The 24,453-nt window shown below is 39.2% G+C and overlaps 1 protein-coding gene across 1 annotated transcript; it reads right to left on the bottom strand.

Moving 5' to 3' along the window:
* Positions 1 to 21,426: 21,426 nt before the first annotated feature.
* On the bottom strand, positions 21,427 to 22,896 carry LOC111880011 (CRIB domain-containing protein RIC4). Its single transcript, XM_023876428.3, has 3 exons — positions 22,596 to 22,896; positions 22,276 to 22,446; positions 21,427 to 21,864 (listed from the first exon to the last, which is right to left on the bottom strand). The coding sequence occupies exons 1-3, from the start codon at positions 22,720 to 22,722 to the stop codon at positions 21,581 to 21,583; spliced, it is 582 nt and encodes a 193-aa protein (XP_023732196.1). The 5' UTR covers positions 22,723 to 22,896; the 3' UTR covers positions 21,427 to 21,580.
* Between the last annotated feature and the right edge of the window lie 1,557 nt (positions 22,897 to 24,453).

Here is a 24,453-nt window from a genome sequence, read left to right as displayed (position 1 = left end):
AGCATTGACATGTACCCAGAAATCAGCTCACTTTCTTACCAAAGTTCAGATTTCTGATACTAGATTGTTTTCATAAGACTTTATCAAAATCATACACCTTCCTTTAGATAGCACACTTGTGAGTCTAAACAGTTATGAAGAGGTATGCCGTAATCATAATGGTTAGACCTTTTTGCCACTTCTCACAAGTCCATATTAGTGTGCCGGTTAACCACACGCGCTCCACTAACGACTTTGAGAATGCAAATATCACAATTGCTATCTAGCTAAAATCTACTTAGTGAAAGTGTTTCCTCACCATCATTTTCATGAATCGGAGAGAAACCTTATGACACTTAGATTTACTGGTGTATGTGTTTTTATCCATGTGAATGGTCAAAATCATAGTCACAAGACAAGGATAATGACAAACCCAAACTCATATGGATTGAACTCAATCTTAATTTCTTGCCTCCTGGCAGCTCAAGGCCTACCATTGCTTCCAAGTTGTTGTGCAACCAATTGAGAACTCTAAGAACTCATATGCAAAGCCAACTTTCACTGGAATGGGCACAGAATATGTCAACACGATAGGTTATAAACCTCAAGTCGTGTGCTAGTGAAGAACTTCAGGTTTTATTCTTGATTAGTTCTTGAGACTTTCAAGACCTTTAAGACTCCCACTGTCCTCTTGACCTATAAGACTCCCTTGTCAAACATCCAAGAGACAGTGTGGATTCTAATCAAGACAAACACTTCGCACAATTGGCCTAAGTTGGTCTTTGTTTTATCCAAAACATCACAACTTACCAATTTCAAATGTACAAGAGTAGAAAACTTTTACTCTTACATTTGACAAGTGTTTTAACCTTCTTTTGAGACATGTCACTCAAGTTACAATCTTGGAGTATGACTCTAAGACTTGTATTGGCACGAAGTATGACTCATCTACTTGATTTAACCATTTCAACAATTCAGGATCCCTCTTCTTAGTCATAAGAATGCACTAAGATTTCCTTAGAGAACTAATTGTGATATGGTTTCTTAATCATTAAGATGATCACAAAACTGATACTAAAGTACTCTCCCATCTTTTCAGATTTGAGAAACTTTTATCCTTCTGCCTAAGTTGATTCTTCTTATTCGCTCTGCCATACATTGGAACCTTTTTTCCAATGTCTCAGAGTTACACTTAAGCATGTAAGTATAATCATATTTACTGAGCTTTAGTAAACTATGACGAATAGTCTTATCAATCTTTTGTGGTGGACTTAATCAGTGCACAAGACTATGTACTCGATCCCTTAGTCCATTACTTGACTCACACATCCATGTGAACAAGTAATTAGTCTTAATTTTCCAAAACTTGAAAGTTCTCATTCATCATGCTATACAACTAGCATGATTCCAAGTTCCCGTCCACTTGAAACTCGGGTGATGAAAATCTTTCCTTATTTGGTAAATCTAGACATTACCACAAATGAAAGAATCAATTTCATATTTCCACTCTTGCTCTTAATGGAATTTTATAAGCAACAATTTTCATCAAATGCCATTTTAAGGATATTTTAAAATAAATAAAATCAAAAATTTTCCTTTTATTTTAAAACTTTGCGGAAAAACTTATCCTTACAATCCATATGAAAACTTGTTGTTATCTATTCCTAAGCAATATCTCATAACTCCTAAGAAGTAGCTCAAGAATCCGATTTTTCAAACTATGCAATAGAAATCCATCTATGCGATCAGATTCAGCATATTCTTTCTTTAAGTTTCTTTACTTTTCTTTGATTCTTAAACATCACCATGTGACCCAGTCACATCATGTATCAAGAATCTCAGAATAGAACCTTAACAGAGTTAGATAGTGGACTTTGCCTGAAGTAGAGTCAAACTTATTGACTTTAACATCCTTAGGTAAATTTTGGCGGCTTCGCAACCAATGCCCCTTTCTTTGGCAATACAAACATATGGACCCTTTGATAATGGTACATGAGACTATCACAGACTTAGCTTTTCTCTTTACCATTTGGTCAACCGAGTTGACTATGGCCGATCCCTTTCCACCGGGAAGAGAGAGCTTTACTAGATATCCAATTTCATCATTGTCAATGTCCATAAAGTTTTAGGAAGTTGATCTTAACAAATAGATAAGATCATTAAGGGTCTTGTCATAGTCTATTTCATAGGTGTCCCAAAGGAACTCACTATGTGACTTAGAAAGTGATTGAACCACCAACTTTCTCAAGACTTTGACACCCAACTCTCCCGGCTTGTCAATATGTGACTACATCTCCAAGATGTGATCACACCTAGACCTTGCCTTGCCAATAGGGCTTGAGTGACCTTGAACTTGTGGGTTAGGGAGAATAATTGGAGGAGGTGAAAGAAGTATGATATCCATGGGACATCATCTTCATTAGGAAACCTTGTTTCAAGAGATTTGGGAAGATCATAGGTGTCTATTACAGACATCTTTTGGGAGATATTCAAGATAGTTGATTTAAAGTCCTTAATATGACACCCAATATGAAATATTAAGGCTAGGACCCAACAAACTATTTTATAACTTAGAAGAGGTATGCCGTAATCCAAGCTATAAAATATTTGAAGGTAGGTGAATGACGATTCACCAATTTCCACCAAGATAAACGAAATGTATTATTAGGTTTTAATTGGTTTTGAAACTCCTAGATCTTTGAGATTCATTGAACTGTTCAAAGGCATGTTTCAATCTCGAGTGTGCCCTTCAGGTTTTGTGACTGGGATGCCGAGGATCACAAAACAAGGTGTGAAGTAACCATGCAAATCACTTGGTACCCTTAATAAATTACCCCTCAATCGATGTGCCGGTTAACCACACACGCTCCATCGATACTATGATAAATATTAAGTCACCCTTTACCTACCTTGTTAAGTCCAAGTTAGTGTGCCGGTTAACTTCACACGCTCCAATAACGACTTTGACAATGTGTAAAGTGTAATTTCATGGATTAGCACCTTATTTACATTTTCCTAAGTAACTAAGATTGGGTATTGTTATGAGTTTAGTTACTTAGTATTATCATTAATACTTTTAATGAAGGGAGAATTCTAGTCCTGTCAAACCCGTTCGGCTAACGACCCTCCACCAGTCAAGCAAGCGGTGGGTGAGAGTAGACACCCATTAAGTTGCCATTTTATAGGCAACAACCTTATACCCACCTTATAGACCGGCTTCGTGAATGAGGCGTACTAGCGGTAAGACTGACTTTACTCTTATACATATATATTATTAACTTATAATATTATAAAGTATAAGGGTTGAATTTTAACTCTTTAAAATTCTAAGGGCTAACTTGGAATTAAAGTATTCATAAGTGAAAACTTTACAAATTCCAAAACTTGAGGGCAAGTTTTGAAACTATTCAAAACTAATTAATTCCATAACTTATGTGTTTAAAGTAGTTTTAATCCAAAAACTCTTCAAGTTCCATAACTTGAGGACAAGTTATGGAAGACTTTAAACTAATAAAAGAACTAACTTTTTCTTTATTTTATAACTTATGGATTTAATTATGGTTACATATTTTCCTTTAATGAAGTGACTCTTGAACTTCCATAACTTAAGGACAAGACTCTTCATCTTTTGTAACCATTGCCAACTTTTATGAGTTTTATGAAACTTAAATGTGACTTTTCATATAACTTGAGGACAAGTTACACAAACACATTTTAGAATCAACTCTTAGATTAAAATGGATTGAAAACAACTATTTCAATTAACTTTTCTATTAATCTAAGCAACTCATAAGAACAAGATAATCAAATCAAACTTTTTCATGTAATTAGTCTAAACCTTAAACTAATACAAAACATGAATCTATTGACAATTATCTTTGAAAATGGATTAGCATGAACATTACCACATCAAAAATAAGTTTATAAGATCAAAAACAACTTAGGGTAATGTTCCTAGTCCATTTCTAGCCAAAAAACTCGAAAATATGCTGTCTGGGGGTCCAACTCGTCGAGTTCATGAACAAACTCGGCGAGTTGGATCGAATTCATCACTTTTTAGGCATGGACTCGTCGAGTCTCCTGATGGACTCGCCGAGTCTGATGGCCAGGCAGCACCAGATTCGTTTTTTCAGCTTCTATTGCAGGTATAACAAGAAAACAAGCCTAGGCTCTGATACCACTGTTGGGTTTTGAGCATTCTAACACTCCTAAGTGTACATGCAACCCTAAATACCTTGGATCTATGTTTTCTCTATTATACATGCAAATAAGAACTTCCAAGGTATTATCCTAATCTAGCATACAAAACAATAACTATAGCAAGATAGAATACATACCTCTTTGATGTAGAAAGTCTTCATGAAGCTTGAGTGCCTAGTGCCCCAAGTGTGACACCTCAAATGGAATCACAATCATCAAAACACATGGAATAACTTGAGAGAAAACCCACACTTCATGAAATCGGCTAGCCCTTCTAGTACATCCACTAGTGGTCGATTTTGGTGAATAATATGATGCTTATATAGTGTTACAATTAGGGCAAACCCTAATTGTCATGACTTTCCATTTCCTTGGATCCATGGGTTCAAATACACCATGGAGCATCCATGGACCATCCTATGGGTTTTAGCCCAACTTGATTATCCATGGAGCATTAGCCCACTATACAAGTATGGATGATTTACACAATCAACCCATATATTTAATTAGTCTTCTTTTGATCACTTAATTAATCCTAGATTAATTCTTGATCAATACTAATTAAATAATCTCATTATTCTTATTATTAATATACTAGAACTTATAATATATTAATAACCATAAGTGTCTTATTTCTCTCATCCAAGTGCATGATGGTATGCAACCCAAATGGACCATGCCGGGTCGGGTCAAGTCTTACCAAATATAGTTATGGACTTAGACATTAATCCAACAGCTTCTTCTTCACACACTAGTGCCCGATTTTGGTCAAGAATAAGATGCTTATATAGTTAGGGTTACACCAAGTAAACCCTAATTGACATGGCCTTTCATTTCCAAGATCCATGGGTACAAATACACCATGGAGCATCCATGGACCATCCTATGGGTTTTAGCCCAACTTGATTATCCATGGAGCATTAGCCCACTATACAAGTATGGATGATTTACACAATCAACCCATATATTTAATTAGTCTTCTTTTGATCACTTAATTAATCCTAGATTAATTCTTGATCAATACTAATTAAATAATCTTATTATTCTTATTATTAATATACTAGAACTTATAATATATTAATAACCATAAGTGTCTTATTCCTCTCTTTTAGTCTATCCAAGTGCATGATGCCATGCAACCCAAATGGACCATGCCGGGTCGGGTCAAGTCTTACCAATTATAGTTATGGACTTAGACATTAATCCAACACTTGTCACCACGACAAGTGCCACGGTGCTCACCCAACGCTGCACCACCCCTTTATAGCATAACCGCTATCCGTGCAACACACATGCTCTGAATCTGCTCGCAAGGACTCTCGAGTCCATGCACCATCTCCACTAATCAAGATCAATACCCGGGGCCAGACCTTCTAATGCTAACACATCGCAACATACTCAATCCATCTCCTCAACCGGACTAACAATACCTGCAGAGTCTTCAGCATGACTGGACCGTCTCACCAGGCCCTCAGCCAATCTGGACCGCCCTCCGGGGCCTTCAGCCTGGCTGGACCGTTTTCTGACTCGAGCCTTCGACTTGACTGGTACGCCCACCGGCCTTCAGTCTATCCGGACCGCTCAACTAACATTCATCATTCCGAGCTATCTCTCCCGGAAATCCTCCCATGCATACTGTTCTAGACCTTTAAGGGTTCCGAACTCTGTCTCAATCGCACATGCTCGATCCCGGCCTGCTCCCAGGCCCTCCACAATTAAATGCCCTAGGTCTGTATCCCGCCTCGCATGCCTGCCACTTACTCGTACCAGCCTATACTCTTGACTAACAGAACCACTGCTGAAACCCAAGCAGCTAATCAACCTCTCATGTCCATCGATCTTCCGGAGAATCCTCAATTCTCCACCACTTAGAGCACTGACTATCAATCACCGGTCGCCAACACTGACCTCGCTAAACAACCTTACACAACACAATCACTTACACGCGAACTGCGCCCCGCAAGCACGAGCAACTTTCCCCAAAGCACATATCGACGCTGATCCACCTGAGCTCAAAAGAAACTCAATCTGCAGCTAACTACTGCTCAGAAAACAATATTGTCCAATCCTCAAATCGGACACCAGATTACCACTAAGATACCCCCAAGAAAGATAACCAACGAAATTCGCAATACTAAACCCATAACCATACCACAACCCACAAAGAACAACGAATACCACACCGAAAGCCACACAATTAGGCTCGCAGATACACAATACTCCATAATAATCACAGATAATGAAGACATCAAGAAAGAGACATACTCGCGGCTGCATCCGGCACTGCTCTTACCTCCTCTGCTGTAAGCTGAAAAGCACGACCCTGAGCCCTTGGGGGCTCTGCTCCACCCTGACCTCCACCTGTGATCCTCAAAGTGGCCGGTGCTGGAGCCTGCACCGGTCCTGCAGCAATTTGTGGACAGTTGACCCTCAAGTGTCCCACCTGATGACAATGATAACAAATCCTCAAATCTCAAGCCTGCGCTGACTGTCGACAATCCCTCGCATAGTGCCCCTCCTTTCCGCACTTGCGGCATGCGCCACCGGACCTACATACTCCGGTGTGGCTCCTCCCACACTTCCCACAAGAGTGACTACTTTGCTCTCCTACCCTGGAATCAACGGTCTTGGACCGTTTCGGCATCGGCTGCAACTGCACCGGAGCCTGCCTCAACTCACGCAACTGCAACTCAATCTCTAACTCACGCCGCTTGGCGGCCTCCTGCAACTCCAACAAGGTCTCGCACCTCTGCATAGACACAAACTGTCTGATATCCCTCTTGAGCATACTCAGATATCGGGACATCTGAGCCTGCTCCGAAGCGAACTCAGGGCAAAACATCGCCCTCTCAGTGAACATCCTGGTGATCTCCGTCACCGATTCCAAACCCTGCTTTAGCTCAAGGAATTCCTGAGCCAATCTTTCTCTTTCAACCCGCGGAACATAACGAGTGTTGAACATCTCTCTGAACTGATCCCATGAAACCGCAGCCCTCTGTGCATCCGAATATGACCCCGTGGTCAATATCCACCAATCCTTTGCCCCGAGCCTCAACAGGTTCAGAGCACACCTCACCCTCTGATCAGCAGGGCATGAACACGTGAAGAAACACCCCTCCACGTCCGATAACCATCTCATAGCAACAATCGAGTCCTGAACTCCATCAAAGGTGGGAGGCTTCGTATTATCGAAGTCCCGATACTGAAAGCCCCGACCAACTCCTCCCCCTGCCGAGTCACCCTGAGACTCACCGAGTCCAACAACTCTGAGTCCACTCGCCCACAACTCACCGTGTCATCCCTTGACTCGCTGGTTCTCGACTCAACCAGAAAATATTGGGACTCTTCGACAAGACTCTCCGAGTCCAAGAACAGACTCGCTCAGTCTAAGGCTATCTTCAACCTACTCGTCGGGTTGTTCATACAACTCGCCGAGTTCCAGGCCATCTTCATCCAACTCGCCGAGTTGTTCTTCCAACTCGTCGAGTTCTAGCTCATCTTCAAGCAACTCGCCGAGTCTACCCATGTGAGTCGCCGAGTACCACCGGTCTGAATCCATACAGAAGCACTCCAGGCCACGCAATTTATCCAAAACATAGATCTAGCCTCCTACAACCCATCTATCACGTAAAGTGGCAAAATTTACGTGAATCCAAAGATATCTATGCATTTTCACTCTAGGGTTTGGGTTTGGGACAAGATGGCTCCATCAACCACTCACAAACAGGGACTTTTGTGCACTCTAGACCTTCTCCCTTCCAGATCTGAGGTAGCAACCTCAGATCTAACCTCCAAACCCCAAAGCATCCCAAGATAAGCTCCCCACAAAGCCCAAAATGATGAATCCATAATAGTAACAGCCCAAGGACGAGATATTACCTCAAAAGAACGCCCCCAATGCAATGGAACTCGAATCCAAGCAAAGCCCCTTGCTCCAAGCCTCCTACCCTTCAAGATTTCCTCAACAATTGCTTTTCCAAGCTTCCAAATGCAATATGATCACTCACACACGAAGGCTAAGGGTTTCTGGACTTGAGGATGAGTAAAGAGGCTGAGGGATGGATGTTATGTTCTTTATATAGGGCTCAACCCCGAGAATTAGGGTTTTCTCCACTCAGCACCTACTCGCCGAGTCGGCCACTTATCACGCGACCAAATCGCGACTCTACTCGCCGAGTACCGCTCATGGAGTTGCCGAGTTCCCTTGATCATTTACTCTTTTAGCCCTTCAACTCTACCCTTGCTATTCCGGGATGTTGCATTTAAGTGCTTAACTCAAATAAGCACTATAGGGAACAACTCAAGAGGTCTTCTAAACACCAAAGTAAAGCATCAAAATGCATGGAGATTAAGCATCTCCATACTTACGGTTTTAAAGAGAAGAAGAAGGGAACTAAGAAGAGTTTCACTCTTGCAAAAATGCAAGCCTCATGCATCTCTTATATAGCCCATTAAAAGTAAGGCCTAACCATTAAAATACTCTAAAGTAATGGCTAGCCTTTAGAAGCATGGAAGACAAAGCATGGAGGTTGAAAAGCAACCTCTATATTTTAATATTTTTTGCCATATCTCTTGAAAAGAGGAGGATTCTTTATTTTTTATAAACTCCAAGTTTATAAAATATAAACTTTGTCTTTAGGTAAAAGACAAAAGAATCGAACTAGTCCAAAATATTATGTTTGACTTATTAATTCATACCATATGAAATAATAACCAGTTATACTCTCTTATAATTATTATTTTCATAAAATAATAATTATTCCCTAATGAAAATACAAGAGTTGATATTGTTTACTAATAATCACATTAATAAAAAAAAATAGACAAAATGTGCTAACTTGATAAAGGTGTAACCCTATAGGATCATATATTATTAGCAATATCACTCCATAATGATTCTTGGGCATATAAATCCAACAGGTATCAGAGCCTTTATTTGAGGGATTTGGACATACGTTTGGGTGTGTTTGAACTCAAATCGAGGTTTTGATAGATTTTCATAAGAAAAAATTATTTTATAAATACTAAGAACTTTAACAAAAGACAAAATGTGTGATGCGTGCAATCTTTCGGGCTCAAGTAAGTTTTCCCCAAGATACCCATACCTATTATCTACAATTAATTAATTATGAATTTGTGGATTGCATGCTAGTTAGGGTTAGGGATCTGCTCAAATATTGCTTGATAGAATGCTAGGAGAGATGCCTTGGATGTCTACTGTATGAGCTAATAGACTTGCATGCTAATGCTTATCTTCCTGTGATAGGACGGCCTAATTAGGGTACGTTTGCTTGTTACCCGAAGCCCAAATGTTTATTGCTTTGTGCTTCTACGGATTCTAACTAACTTCAGCCAATTAGTGGACGAATACGCCAATTTACCTGTTAGGCGAACCAAATAATTTTAGAAGGTTAGATTTGGCTCTACTGCGCAGCTCTTGTTTGATTCCAACCATTGTAAACTAAGACCTCTCATTCGAAGAATTATCTGGTTTTTGTAATAGGTAACTATATTGGTCCACTAGTCAGAAGAAGTTTTTGGGAGCCCTTTCGGCAGCTGAGAGCAGTGAGTGGGAGATTTGTGTCCTTGAGAGTGTCTAAAAGGAAATTAGTGCCAGGAGCCTTATCTTATTTTAATTGTACATTTGGATAGGAAGTGACCAGGAAGATTCAAAGCCATCCTCGAGGAAGGTAAAGATAGATGTGGAAGGTAGTATAGGCCCGTACTACTGAAAGTAGAGGATTTTTACTTGATACGGGGAGTGCCACGAGGAAACCAGCAAGCTTGTAGAATGTGAAATCTCACAATTTTTGTTCATGATCCCGATGGTTATATGGCTTCTTTCAGAATGGTGATGACACGTCATGGAGCAGAAGGTTCTGGATCTGGTTCTGGTTTGGGTACGGATTCCAAATAGTTTATTGATGGTATGCGGGAGTTCATTGCATCTGAGAGTACTAGAGGCATCCTGTACGCGACCTCAGTAATTTTCGGGTCGATCAATGAGGGTATAATCGAGATGATGGAGGATCGCCTTAGGGCTTTCAAGAGTGATATGGCATCTAGCCAGTGTGAGACTCGCACACTCTTCTTTAAGGATTTCTAGGGGTGTGGAGCACCAAACTTCTTCGGGGTGAAAGATCATATCGCAGCTAGATGGTGGATAGCATACATCGAGTCTGCTCAATTGAACAACATCTGCCTTGAGGGGTTGAAGGTCAGATTTGTTACGGGCTGTTTTAGGGAGCGGCCTAGGGATTAGTGGGAGGATGTTGGTTATGCTTTGGGAGGTCCGACCGTTGAGGCCATGACCTGGACGGATTTTGTGACCAGGTTTCGGGCAGAGTACGCGCCAGCAGTGGGGATTCAGATTTGGCCAAGGAGTTTTTATACATGATATAGACGACATAGACTGTGGCGGAGATTACCGCCAAGTTCAGGGAGAGGGCCTTGTTGGTGCCCCAGTATGCAGCTTATCAGGAGATGAAGAAAACCTAGTATCACGACATTTTGAGAGCAGACATCAGGGAGTTTGTTAGTTATTCGGCGTGCCCGGCTTTGTATGATATGATTGCCAGGGCACTAGAGCGAGAGATCAATATAGAGCACATTGGGAAGAAGAATGTCGAGCCTGGTCAGACTGTTGGGTTTTCAACAAAGAAACCTAAGGGATTCAACCCAATATCGAAAGGTACGTATGGCCAGAGCTTCTGTGGGAAATGCAACAAACCATACTATGGATCTTATAGGTAAGTGGGCACAAGCTGCTATAAGAGAGGGAGGACTGGACACTTTAGCAAGGATTGTATTGCCCCTACTCCCACACTTCAGACATCAGACCTAATTTGCTTTCATTACAATCAGAGGGGCCACAAGATTGCCAAATGCCTGAGTCCAGCATCGGGAGTACTAGTGGTGGCGCCAGCTCCAACGACCCTGCGGATTACAGATGGCCGTCAGGGCAAGACGGATGCTCTAGTGGTGAGGAGCCGAGCCTTTCAGTTGACCGCCGAGGAGGTGTAGGCCGCACCAGATGTGGTTACGAGTATGTTTCTTTCCTTTAGCTTCTATTTTATGTCGATTTTGATACTTATATTTTATGTGTTTTGTTCTAGGATCGTTCCATGTGAATGATATTCCTATTTTGGTGTTGTTCGACTCAGGGACCACCTGATCTTTTGTATCTCCTACGCTCAGCAAGAGGTTTTCCGGATCTCCACATATGTTAAACTACCCGTTAGAGGTTGAGATTCCAGATGAGCGGTGCATTCGAGCATCGAGGGTCCGTCGAGATTGTGTTTTGAGGACGTGCGGCGAGCGTTAGGCTATTGACTTGGTTCCCATCCATCTGCGCGAGAACAAGGTCATAGTAGGGATGGATTGGTTGAGTCGTAATAGGGCAGTGATTGATTGTGAGCACCAGCTAGTACGTGTGCGGACCCTAAGTGGATGAGAGTTGGTGGTCTAAGGAGAGGGAGCTCAGCATGGCCCCATTTTATGCTCAGCTGCTAAGGCCATGCGCTATCTCCATCAAGGTTGCTTTGGGTTTGTCGGTTACGTTATGTATACTCGGGAGCAGGATAGAGAGACGTCTGATGGGGTGCCAGTTATTCGAGAGTACCCAGACGTGTTTCTGGAGGATTTACCTGGAGTTCGTCCAAAGAGGCAGGTGGAGTTTCGGATCGATCTGGTTCCTGGTACAACCCCAATAGCCAACACATCACACCGATTAGTCCCTCCGGAGATGCATGATTTGTCTATGCAGATGTAGGAGCTGTTAGACATGGGATTTATCCTCCCGAGTAGCTCGCCAAGGGGTGTACCGATCCTGTTTGTGAAGAACAAGGATGGGTTGCACCGGATCTGTATTGACTATCGGGATTTGAACAAGCTAGTGGTGAAAAACCATTATCCACTCTCGAGGATCAATGATTTGTTTGACCAGCTTCAGGGGGCGTCTTGGTTTTCCAAGATTGATTTGCGCTCGGGATACCATCAGATGAGGGTCGGGTAGGATGATGTGTAGAAGACAGCCTTTCACACTCGTTATGGTCATTACGAGTTCATGGTGATTCCTTTTGGGCTCACCAATGTCCCAGTCGTGTTCATGGATCTCATGAACTGCATGTGTAGGATGATGTTGGATCGGTCGGTGATAGTGTTTATTGATGACATCCTGTTCTATTCCAAGACCCAAGAGAATCATGAGGAGCACTTGCGAGAGGTGTTGGATACCCTTAGCAGAGATAAGTTCTACACGAATTTCTCCAAATGCGAGTGTAGGTTGCGCGAAGTGCAATTTCTAGGGCACCTTGTCAACCAGAACAGTATTTTGGTCGATCCGACCAAAGTGGAGGAGGTGATGAGATTGGAGGTTCCGAGGTATTGATCTGAGATTCAGAGCTTTCTTGGGCTAGGTGGATACTATTGGAGATTTATTCATGATTTCTCCAAGATAGTAGTACCGGTGACCCGATTGACGAAGAAGACTGTTGTTTTCCGCTAGGGGCCTAAGCAGCAGGCAGCGTTTGAGACTTTGAGGCAGAAGTTATGCGAGATGCCGATTTTGACTCTGCCAGAGGGTGTCGAGGATTTTTGTAGTTTATTGTAATGCGTCTGCTTCAAGATTGGGCCTGGTCTTGATTCAGAGGGAACATGTCATTGTTTACGCCTCGAGACAGTTAAAGCCTCACGAGGCGAATTACCCGACGCATGATTTAGAGTTGGGGGGATTGGTTTTTTCCCTCAATACTTGGTGAAACTACCTTTATGGGGTCCATTGTACTATTTACATGGATCACAAGAGCTTGAGGTATTTGATGGATCAACCAAATCTGAACAAGAGGCAGCGTCAATGGTTAGAAATTGTGAAGGAGTATGATTGTTAGATCTTTACCACCCAGGGAAGGCCAATATGGTGCCCGATGCTCTTAGCTGCATGGCAGTCGTGGCTTCGATTAGGGATATCTTTCTGAGGATGATAGTGGTGACTCCACTTCTGGACTAGATTCGGGAGGCTTAGCTGGAGGCTATGAAGGAGGAGCACTGGAAGAGTGAGCGCATCATGGGTCATATTTCCTCCTTTGATTATGATAGCCATGGATTATTGACATTTCACCGTAGAGTGTAGGTTCCGTACTCAAGCGGCGTGCGCCAAATCCTGATGAAGGAGGCGCACAAATCTAGATTTTCCATCCATCCCGGGGCAACGAAGATGTTGTGACACCCAAATTTTTGCAAAAATTTTAAACTTTTAAAACCCATCTTACATTAAATTAAAACAACTGAAATAGTCATAACATAATCCATCTACTTAATAATCTTGTAAAATAAGTGCGGAAGTAATAATAATAATAATAAGGTCCCAACAAAAATAACTAGTAGTGATGTCCCAGTGCTCCATGTCAAGCCCTAGCCTCTTTAATCTTAACACCTGAAAAGTTATAAGGGAAACCGTAAGCACAAAGCTTAGTGAATTCAAACACAGACATTGTACTAATATTCATATTTACTAACCCTAATCCATTTTCCAATTATAGTTTATAATAAGGGCAAAGAACAAATCAATGCCAATAATACAAGAAGGACTTGTAGGTTTGAGCCGCACCGGGAAGATCCCGTATCACTTGGCCCTAATCACCGCACCTCACGATGAGTATTACGTTGGTGATCTTACCTACCCACCGCACCGGTAAATCCGTATCCTTTGGTGGCTTCCCCATATCCAGGATTAGTTACATACATTGCACATGTACGAATTAAAACAATACTTATATAGCATGCTTTTATAATAAATTCAAATAATCACACACGAGCTAACTAGCAAACACAATCATCAATACAACGGTGTGAGAGAACTCACCTTGAGTGAGTAGTAAGGATAGCTAAGAATCAAATATTGCTACCAAGCTTGAGCAAACTTCAAAACCTCACCTAAGAAGGACCAAAGGTTAGAAAGGAGAAGTAATGAAGCTATGAGTTGAGAAAGGAGTAATCACAGCAAGGTCTCTAAAACAGACCTGCTGTTTAAGACGGATTTACTCCAAAATATAAAACAGAAACATATCTTTAACTAAATTTTATAGGAAACTATGATTTCTCAGGATTCCACAACTATAAAGCACTCATTCTAACTCCAAAAGATGAATTAAATATGAATTTTACAAAATGGTGTATCACTTCTGTCTCCAACAATACAGTCAAGTGATGTTGGCCAATTCTACCTAACTTGTGGGTAGAATTCGTCCAAACCAAAATTAATAGAAGTAAAGGACATAAACATTAAAGTCTCAGAGTTGGAATTTAATGAAAAGCATCTCCCAAACTCTAGATATAAAATTCACATTGTGGACAATCACAGCACTAGCAAAAGCTGGTGACTGCCCACTAATCTGGAGTGTGGATCCATTCTAACCAATTTATAATTGGAAATAACACCCCATCTTCTCCAAATATTAAATTCATAATATAAGGAACATATAGAAACTTGGAATCACTATGGATCCTTTTCCAAGCCTTAGAAATGATGAAAACAAAATGACATATCAGAACAGACCCAGATCAGACCTAACAGCAAAGATGCCATCCTTTCCCATAGATAAAGTCCTTATCGGTGAGGTTGGCCTTCTTACGAAAGTTAGCCAACTCAATTTTTGAACTTTTGAAACTGTTTTGGGGTCCATTTGAGTTCTAGAGCTCAAGATATGAGTTTTACAAAATGACTACAAATCTGATGGAAAACAGAATCGTAGCCACCCGTGATTCCTTTTTGGCTTATCCATCCTTCTCCCTTTCAAACACTTTTTAAGATGTGTTCATCATCCCAATTTAGTCCCCATGATCATGGTGGTACTAAAAAGGGTTAGGTATCATTAGGATTTCATTTTGCCACAATATTGTAATAACAATCAACATGAAAATGAACATAAAGCACATAAAATCACTATTCTCCCTTTTAGGGTTTCCATGATCTTTTGCCACATGTAATCCCCTAGATCCATCATCCACCATATATGGGGTGAAGATAGGACCTTGAGATGATGTATAACATACAATTACAAATCAAATAAGAAGGAGAAGAAGTGAAGATGAAATCATAAAACTAGAACAAGGTTATGAATCAGGTTGTAAGAAATGATAAGGAGGTTCATACCAATATGAATCAAGGCTGGAAATGAACAAGAATTAAGCTCCAAACAACATCCCCTTGGCTGGTCATGATCCCAAAGAGATAGAGGACGATTTTAGAGAGAGAGAGAGAGAGGGAGGGTTTAGAGTGTTTTTCTTGTGTGTGTTCCAAATGACTCAATTAACACATTAAGTACTATTTACTAGATGAACTTTGCAAATAGGCACATAGTCCATGAAATTCAATAAAAGGAGTTTACAAGATGATCAAAAGAGTCCAATAACATAAGAAATCAGACATTGGTTAAATAAATTAACCCAAGGTTACAAGGATAATTAAATTAAAATAACCAAACGTACCAAGAGAAACCGGGGCGTTACAGATGTATAGATATCTTCGTCCTAATTATTGGTGGCCGTGCATGAAGCGGGATGTAGCCTGGTATGTGGAGAGGTGCATGACATGCAGGAAGTAGTCAAGGCCAGGCACTAGAGACCTCACGGCAAAATGCAGCCGTTGGACATCCCCCTATGGAAGTGGGAGGAGATTACCATGGATTTCATCACTAAGTTGCCGCGAACGGCACGAGGATTCGTTGCAATATGGGTCATCGTGGATCGATTGACCAAGAGACCCCATTTCATTCTGATCCGAGAGAGTATTTTTTACAAGAAGATGGCAGATATCTACATTAGGGAGGTAGTGATTTGGCACGAGGTGCCGGTTTTGGTGATTTCCAACAGAGGCATGCGGTTCACTTCCAGATTCTGGAAGAAATTTCATGACGAGTTGGGTACTCGACTACACTTCAGCACGACCTTCCACCCGTAGACTGATGGTCAGAGTGGGCGGACCATCTAGACATTGGAGGATATGTTACGGGCGTACGTTCTATATTTTGGTGGTAGTTGGGATACATACCTCCCGTTGCCTAAGTTTTCTTATAACAATAGCTACCACGCCAGCATCGGTCAGCCCCCCTTTGAGATGCTTTATGGGAGGAATTGCGGAACCCCAATATGTTGTGGTGAGGTCGGTCAGCGAATCGTGGGGAGTACCAAGGTTGTACTCAAGACGACCGAGATGATTCAACATGTCCGTAGTAGACTCCAGACGGCCCAGAGTCGGCAGAAGATCTATGTTGACAGGGGCCGATCAGACCTAGAGTTCCATGTCGGGGATATGGTCCTCCTAAAGGTGTCACCTTGGAAAGGTGTCATTCGATTTAGGAAGCGGGGCAAGTTCGGCCCTAGGTATATCGGACCCTGTAGGATTATAGCCCGGGTGGGCAAGGTGGCGTATCGACTAGACCTTCTGGAGGAGCTCAGACAGACCCACAACACTTTTCATGTCTCGCAGCTGCGGAAGTGCTTAGTTGATAATTCTGCGGTGATTCCTTTAGAGGACGTTCAGGTGGATGATCGTCGGAACTACATAGAGAGAGGCCAGTAGCAATTCTTGACATGAAGACGAAGGATATGAAGAAAAAGAGGGTAAAGCTGGTGAAGGTGCAGTGGCAACACCATAAGGGCTCAGAATTGACATGGGAGCCAGAGGACAAGATGAGGGAGCATTACCCAGAGCTTTTTTCAGCAGCGGCAGCAGACTTCGAGGACGAAGTCTAATTTAAGTGGGGGAGATTTGTAACACTCGGATTATCAGGTATTTTCCTTTTGCTGCCTAATACAATAATAATAAGGGTAAATTACACCGTTCGTCCCTGGTGCAGGTGCCCAAAAGCATGTTCAGTCCCTATTTTCAAAAATTAACTCACACCGTCCCTCATTTATTTAAAAGTTGCACACTTCATCCCTCTTGACATAAAAAGTCTATTTTGCCCTTAATATTTTCTTTTTTAGTTTTCTTTTATTCTTTAATCATTTTTAAACTTAAAATAAATAAATAAATTTCTCCACCTAACCACCCTCCCCTTCCCTTTCCCCAAAGTCCGATTCTCAATAATTAGAAGAAAATTCTCCACCTCCGATCAATACCCTCTGGCGATTCATCGGTGACTTTTCAACCTCCACCCCATTCTCATTTCGGACTCACCTTAAAACCGGTCTAACAAACATTGGTCACACATACCATGTACAACCTCCTGAAACCGTCGGACGATCTCCAATTACGGTGAGGACACACGACGGAAGCAGAGATTACAGGTGGTGATGGTGTTCAATTTGAGACCCCCAAAGTAAAATTTGTCATGAAACAGGCAGCTGCTCGAAAACTTAGGCGACAACCATCTTAGATTTGAGGTACGAGGTGGTGCACCCGACAGTGATTCAGGTGATGACAAACCCTAGATTGTTCGACGATGACAACACATTTCAAACCCATGTCCATATTTCTTCGAATCTTTTTCTCGTTTGGAATTGAAGTTGAACCCACCCATTCCTTTCATGTTTCTTTTAGGTACAGATCAAGAATGGAACACACCTTTATAGTTTAGGTATTGTTTTTTTTTTTTTTTTTTTCTAATGAGGTGAAGAATACAACGAATTGGAGGTTATGGTGTATGAATTCGACGAAGAGGGGAGTTTTAATTTCTTCTTTTAATTTTTTGTATGATCATTGATTTGCATAAGGTGCTGGCCTAGTGGGGGTGTGATGATTAAGGTGGTGGTTGGCAGTGGATTATGTATAGAGTTGATGGTGGTTGTTAGTGGATGTATATAAAGGTGATTACGGTGGTAATGAATTCCAGGTGAGATGGCTTTAGTGATGTCGGTGGTTGTGTATTTTTTTTTTGATTGATGAAGGCTAATTCAGGTAAAAATAGGTGGTGGTCGATGGTTGTTGGCGGTGGTGATGGTCCGACGGTGGGGATTTTATCAAAGAATTTAGGGGTGGGGGGGGGGGGGGGGGGGTGGGGGGGAAGATGGTTTAGAAAGGAAGGTAGTATAAGGCGGGTGGGGGTGGGGTGGGGTTTTGTATTTTGTTTTGTATATTATAAATAATTGTAAGAAAAATAAAATAAAAGAAAAAAAGAATAAAAAGGGTAGAATAGTCATTTCATGTCTTGTAAGGGATTAAACGTGCAAATAAAAACTAATGAGGGATGTCATGTGCAACTTTTAACCAAACCAGGGACTGTCCGAGTTAATTTTTGAAAATAGGGACTAAACACGCTTTTTGGCATGTACACGAGGGACGATCGGTGTAATTTACCCTAATAATAATAATGTTGGTCATGGGAAGGGGCCATACGATGGGCGTACATAGTGTACGCAAGGTGTATAATGGTGTGGTGCGAAGCAGGGGAAGCCCCTGTGTACGCTAGGCGTAGCCCAAGCGTACGATGGGCTTAGGTTGGCCATATGAAAACCCTAAAATTTAGGGTTTGCATCTTATTTAAACACCTTAAGTCCCTCCCAATCCTCATTCTCTCAACCTCCACTGTCCCTAAAGTGTTAAACTCGAACCCTAAACCTCTTGCATGCATTTTGAGCTTACCTTGAACATTTTTGGTGTCATTTGGTGATTTTGAAGAAGGAGTTTGGAGAAGAAGTAAGGACGTGAAGAAGGCTTGTAGATCCAGAAGTTTGATATCATTTCTGACCTATTTCAGGTATAAAACTTAAACCTTGACCATTGCATGCTTAGATTTAGTTTTGGGGTGTTTTATGTTATATTTTGGTCCCATAGTTTAGGTTTCTTGAGTTTTAGAAGTTCCAGTCCATATGAGCTATCCTTTTAGGCTCCTGGAGGCATTTGGATCCATAAAAATCGGGTCTTAATTGTTTAGCCTCAACCATGCAAGTGTTAAATGGCCACAAAGTGTGTTTATGGACCTAAATCATGTCTCAATCCCCATCCATGCATGCGAAAGCTTGATGTTTATAATTGTATGGCTTAGGATACTTTTAAGAGCATATATCTATGTTTTAGATGTTAGGACTTAACAGATTAATTCATAAGGAAGCTCTTAATATGGTTAGCCAGTATGATGGGCATACCCCTGGTACGTTGCACATACTGGGTCAACCTCCTGCATCTGATCAAGGCCAGCATACGTTGGGCGTACGTGCAAAGTATGTCGCGCTTATGCATGCAGTGGGTTAAAAGTGGTTTTGGGCCTTAGGATTTTGGGCCTGGAATTGTTGGGCCTCAAGCCCACCTATGGATTAAGGCCTTTGGGTCTAGGCCTAGGATTTATGGTATTGAGCCTTATTGGGCCTTAAAGTTTAGTCGGATGAACTTGGACATTTTAATTTGAATGTTGGGCCTTGTGAGGAAGAGGCCCAATAGGGCAAAGATTAGGGAACCATTGCCTTATGTTATGAATTGGGGTTTGGGACTTGGGGTCAGGTGTAGATCCAATGATTAATTAGGAAGTTTATTGTACTATAAGGAGAGGAGTACGATTTGACATTCACAGTTGAGGTGAGTCTTCCTTCGTGAATGTTACGGGTTGAAGGGACCAAGGCCGACCCTTTATTTATTGTATAGTATGATGGTTGTCTGTGTGATAATTATCAGTGTTCATGTATTGCTTGATGATCATGTGATTTATGTATGCTATTATGTGGTAGTGGTAGGGGCGAAATAGACCCCATAACCAGTTGAAATGAACCGGAGTGTAGGTCGAGCACCCAGATATGCTCAGCAGGGTAGCTCAAACACCCAGATATGCTTGGCAAGGTAGGTCGAGAACCCAAATATGCTCGCAGGGTAGGTCGTGCACCCAGATATGTCTGACAATATGTTTGTGTTATATGTGGTATGGTGGGGGAAACTCACTAAGCTTTGTGCTTACTGTTTTAGTTTGTGTTTCAAGTACTTCCAGCTCGAAGGGAAGGGGTCGGCTTGATCGCGTCACATCACACTATGATTTTCCGCAGTAGGAATTTTGGGACTTATGCTCTTATAATGTTTTTCCACGAATTGTCTTGACTATACACGGACTTATGCTCTTATAATGTTTTTCCACGAATTGTCTTGACTATACACTATAACTATCTTGTGTTTTCCTGATTTTGGAATCAATGATGTTTTATGTTTGTGATTTTGATAAATTTAAAAATGAAATTTTTGAGATGTATTTTTAGGATGTTACACTTTACCTAAACATATTTGAATGGTATCTGAAAATTCTTATAAGACAAAGGATGCTATCTCTTTCTTTTAGCCAATCTTTTCCTTGACTGGTGAACTATTATGTTTATTCTAACTCCTTTTTTTTTTTTTTTTTTTTCTTTTTTTTGTTAATCTACCACAGTTTAATTAGTATTCTTTGTCGTATACTACTATAATACAATACAATCTACTCATTCTTTCATAAATAATGATTTAAATATATCAACCCCACTTACGATGGTTGGCAAGATACTCGCCGGGTCCATGATGCCGTTATGTGGACGTCCTATAGAGGCTATCATGGCAAATTATTGGTACTTATCTTGGTGACCAATTTCAAGAGTTCCATATCATGTTTTTCATGTTCGCAAAGATCATGATATCCACGTTTAATGCAATAAAATCATAAATTAAAAGTAACACAAAACTTTCATGAATTTATAATTAAAGAAAAGGATAATACTTATATTTCCATCATTTAATAAACATAATCATATTCTCATAAACCAAGTTGGATAGGCTGAACAACAAATTAAAAAGAATTTAGATCACAAAAAGTACATATAAAAACGAGTCAAAATATATATGTCATGTTAGCTTGGATTGATGTCCATTTGTTGAATTATAGAAATGACTAAAATAAATATAATTACAAAAATTATCTTGTTAAAATATTCTTTCAGAAATAAAATAAATAAAATTAGACATGTTTAACAATGTCCGATAACTCAAAAAAACCATTTTCTAACAAAATGAAAAGAAAAAGCAACCTTTATGTTTTAATTTTTCTCCATATTTTCCAGTTAAAGAGAAACATAAACGATACAAATAACTTTATAATAATAATCTTTATAAGATAATTCTGAAGTTTAGAAGGAGATTAAGATAACAATAGTTTTGTTATGTAAGCGTTTTATTGCGAACATGAAACAGTTTAGTTCTTCTATGTTTATTTACATATCGCTTTCTTTCTCTCCATCTATTAAACTTCAGAACACACTTTGGATAATGGTAAAAGAGAAATATTACCAAGCGCAACATTAATTTAAACATATGAATATTATATATATAATAATCAAGATCACATAATGGTATTTTCCAACACGACAAAAATAATAACTATAGGACATTTAATACATACATACTCAAGTGAACAAAAGTATTACTTGTACAATTTGATGTAATGGTAAGAATTTACATTGTACTTGCTTCGCTTTTGTTTCTAGCTCGTTTTGCAATGGGTGGTGTATGTTTGGTGTCATGAGATGCATCCAATGGTGCACACATGGCAAGTCGTCCCTCAAGTTGTGCAAAGGAAACCGGGCAAAACCCAAGAAAATCTGTTGTGTTGAGATTGCGAGGGCGATTGAGTTCTGAGGTTACTGATCCATCGAATCCAACATGTGCTACATGTTTTACATCGGTTGGAAGCCCAATTTCCATCTCCATTTGTGATTCATCTGTCTCCTCCTTGAACGCTATGAAAATGTAAAACATGTTTTAATGTCAACAAGACTTAATGGAGGAACAAATATTTGTATGTATCTTTGTAACTAGAGATCAAATATCCTCCTATTTTTATCTTCTACAATCTTCCTACACACTTCAGATTACTATTTATCATTTCCTTCAATTTCCTCAAGGTTAATAGACTTTAACAAAAGTGAGGTAAATGATTTTTACATTAAATACTAAATCTTTCTAAATTTGTGCTCATTTTGTTTTTTCCTACCATTTTTCAAGTTTGTCATAGTTCTTTATTTTCTAAACATAATTTATCTAGAATTTTCCAAACATAATTTATCCAGACAATGATTAATGAAAAAAAAATTATAAACATACTAGTTACATGTGAAAACCTATGGTGACACTTTTTCGTTTTTGCTTACCAAGTGATTGAGACAAACTTTTGATGCTCTTAGTGAGCCGATGGAATGCAACGGATACGTTAGGCTTTGGAAGTGCGGTGAACCGAAACGTACTCTTTGTCATGCTTTCATTTGACATGGGGGCTCTTTCATTGAATTTTGAATCCTTGGGGAGGCTATACGATCTGCACACTACAATGAAACATCATGATGTCAACATAAAACAACGTAAATTATAGCATAACAGTCAAATATGATGAACTTAAGGACATTAGATGTTCTTGATTTCATCATTTATAATTCAAGAAAACAATTGTATGTCGTGGAAAATGGAACGATACCCATGTGAGGTGAGTCAATATCTTCCTTCGTTCTTTTATCATTGTTTCCAGAAACTATGACGCTAGAGGCGGAAACACAACCTGTAGCAAAGGGAAATGCAATAAAACGTTCCATTCGATCTTTCATTGGTGCGATAAACGGATGCTTGCGAAAGTTGTAATTATGGTGGCAAAGGCAACAAATTTGGTGGTGTTGGTGATAGTGATAGTGATGGAGATTTTTGCAATTGAATTTGTAAGAATATAATTGGGTTAGTTATAATAGAGTGAAGGCTGGATATGCTTTGTAATGAAGATAGAATGATTCCGCTTTAAAATTATACTTATAAGCTATGCCTTTTGGGTCTTTTTAGTTTTTTTTTTTAGTTTTTCTTTATGTAAAAGTTCGAATTTTATAGTCTAGATAATAATTATAAAGTATTATTTCAACTTCATATTTGTACATTATTTAATAAATTTAAGATGGTAAGTTTTACATGTTTATCGAAAATGAGTCGACATACATTAATCTAGTATCAAATAAGTAAAGTGTAGATGTTAGCTAAATGAAATAGAATAAATGAATCGAACACAATCCAAAGCATATCATAATTCTTATTTTTTTTTTATTTTTTTTTATCACAATCTAATTTTCATTACCAAATTCAAAAGAAAATTTTGCATAGACGTACGGACAAACGAACAACAAGCTGTGTTGCAACCCGTTTTTGGATTTTTTTTATCACAATCTAATTTTCTTATTATCCCCTAAATCAACAGACATGAAACTATTTGACCCATATCAAAACATTAAAATTATATTTATAAGTATGCTTTTTAGGTACTTTTATTTATGAAAAGATCGAATTTTTATAGACGAGATAATACTTTTGAAATATTATTTCAAATTCATATGTGTAGATTTATATTAACTTGTTAACAAACCCCTTTAATCTGTAATTATAGGATATACATCAATAATCAAAACTAGAAAAGTCATGTTACTTAAAGATGAAAGTGAAAGGCCAAAAGGAACACATAAAACTCTTAAAACGAAAGCCACAATTAAATGTGTGTTTTTCGGTGGATTTTTTATGTTTGTTATCTAAAAGAAAAATAAGCAAATTTGGAAAGTGCTGTCTACTACAACCACCAAAGAGTGTGTCGCCAGCAATCCATCATCATTGGTTTTGTATTTAAAGAATATACATACATACATATGGACATTACATATGACATACATACGTATATATATTTAATACATATCTATAAAAAAATTAAACATTTTCATATTTTCTCTTTCAGTTCATCCTCATATCTAATTAAAAGTTATTATAAATGTTTAAAATATTATTAATTTTATTAAATATGACTATTGTCATAATTAATATTGATAGAAAGATGGATATAAAAAAAATATAGAATGATATTTCAAATCTATAAATATATAGAAACAAGTTCAATAGGAAAGGAAGCAACGAACCAATTTTATCGATATAATTTTAGTTTTTACAGTGGAGACATCTATATATGAAAAGAGTCATTTTGTTTTTTAGAGTTTATTTTTTATCGAAAAAAATTCAATATGTATCAAAATTTGTTATCCTTTCTAAATAAATATCTATATCAATATACAAAAAACCTACTTTTTATTACAAAGTTCTAGCCCGGATTCAAATGTAAATCTAAACTAAAATATTAATTAATTTTTTAAGATAATGTTACTCCCATTTGAAAAATGAATATAAATGAGAAATATCGATGGAAATGATTATATGCCTGTATGAATGATCAATAATATTAATATATAGAATTTACATGTTAATCTGAATAAATATTCACATTCACATGTGAATCTGATTCATCTCACATGTAATTC

This window comes from Lactuca sativa, chromosome 2 (genome assembly GCF_002870075.4).
Source record: "Lactuca sativa cultivar Salinas chromosome 2, Lsat_Salinas_v11, whole genome shotgun sequence".
NCBI classification, from domain to species: domain Eukaryota; kingdom Viridiplantae; phylum Streptophyta; class Magnoliopsida; order Asterales; family Asteraceae; genus Lactuca; species Lactuca sativa.
The sequence above is the reverse complement of the archived record's forward strand: the minus strand, read 5'-3'. Positions and strand labels throughout refer to the sequence as shown.

Coding starts and splice junctions, on each gene's coding strand:
- LOC111880011 (XM_023876428.3), bottom strand. CDS start 22,722: ATGAAAGATCGAATGGAACGTTTTATTGCATTTCCCTTTGCTACAGGT. Junction 22,447..22,595: donor TATTGACTCACCTCACATGG/GTATCGTTCCAT, acceptor GTTTCATTGTAG/TGTGCAGATCGTATAGCCTC. Junction 21,865..22,275: donor AAGTTTGTCTCAATCACTTG/GTAAGCAAAAAC, acceptor ACATTTTCATAG/CGTTCAAGGAGGAGACAGAT.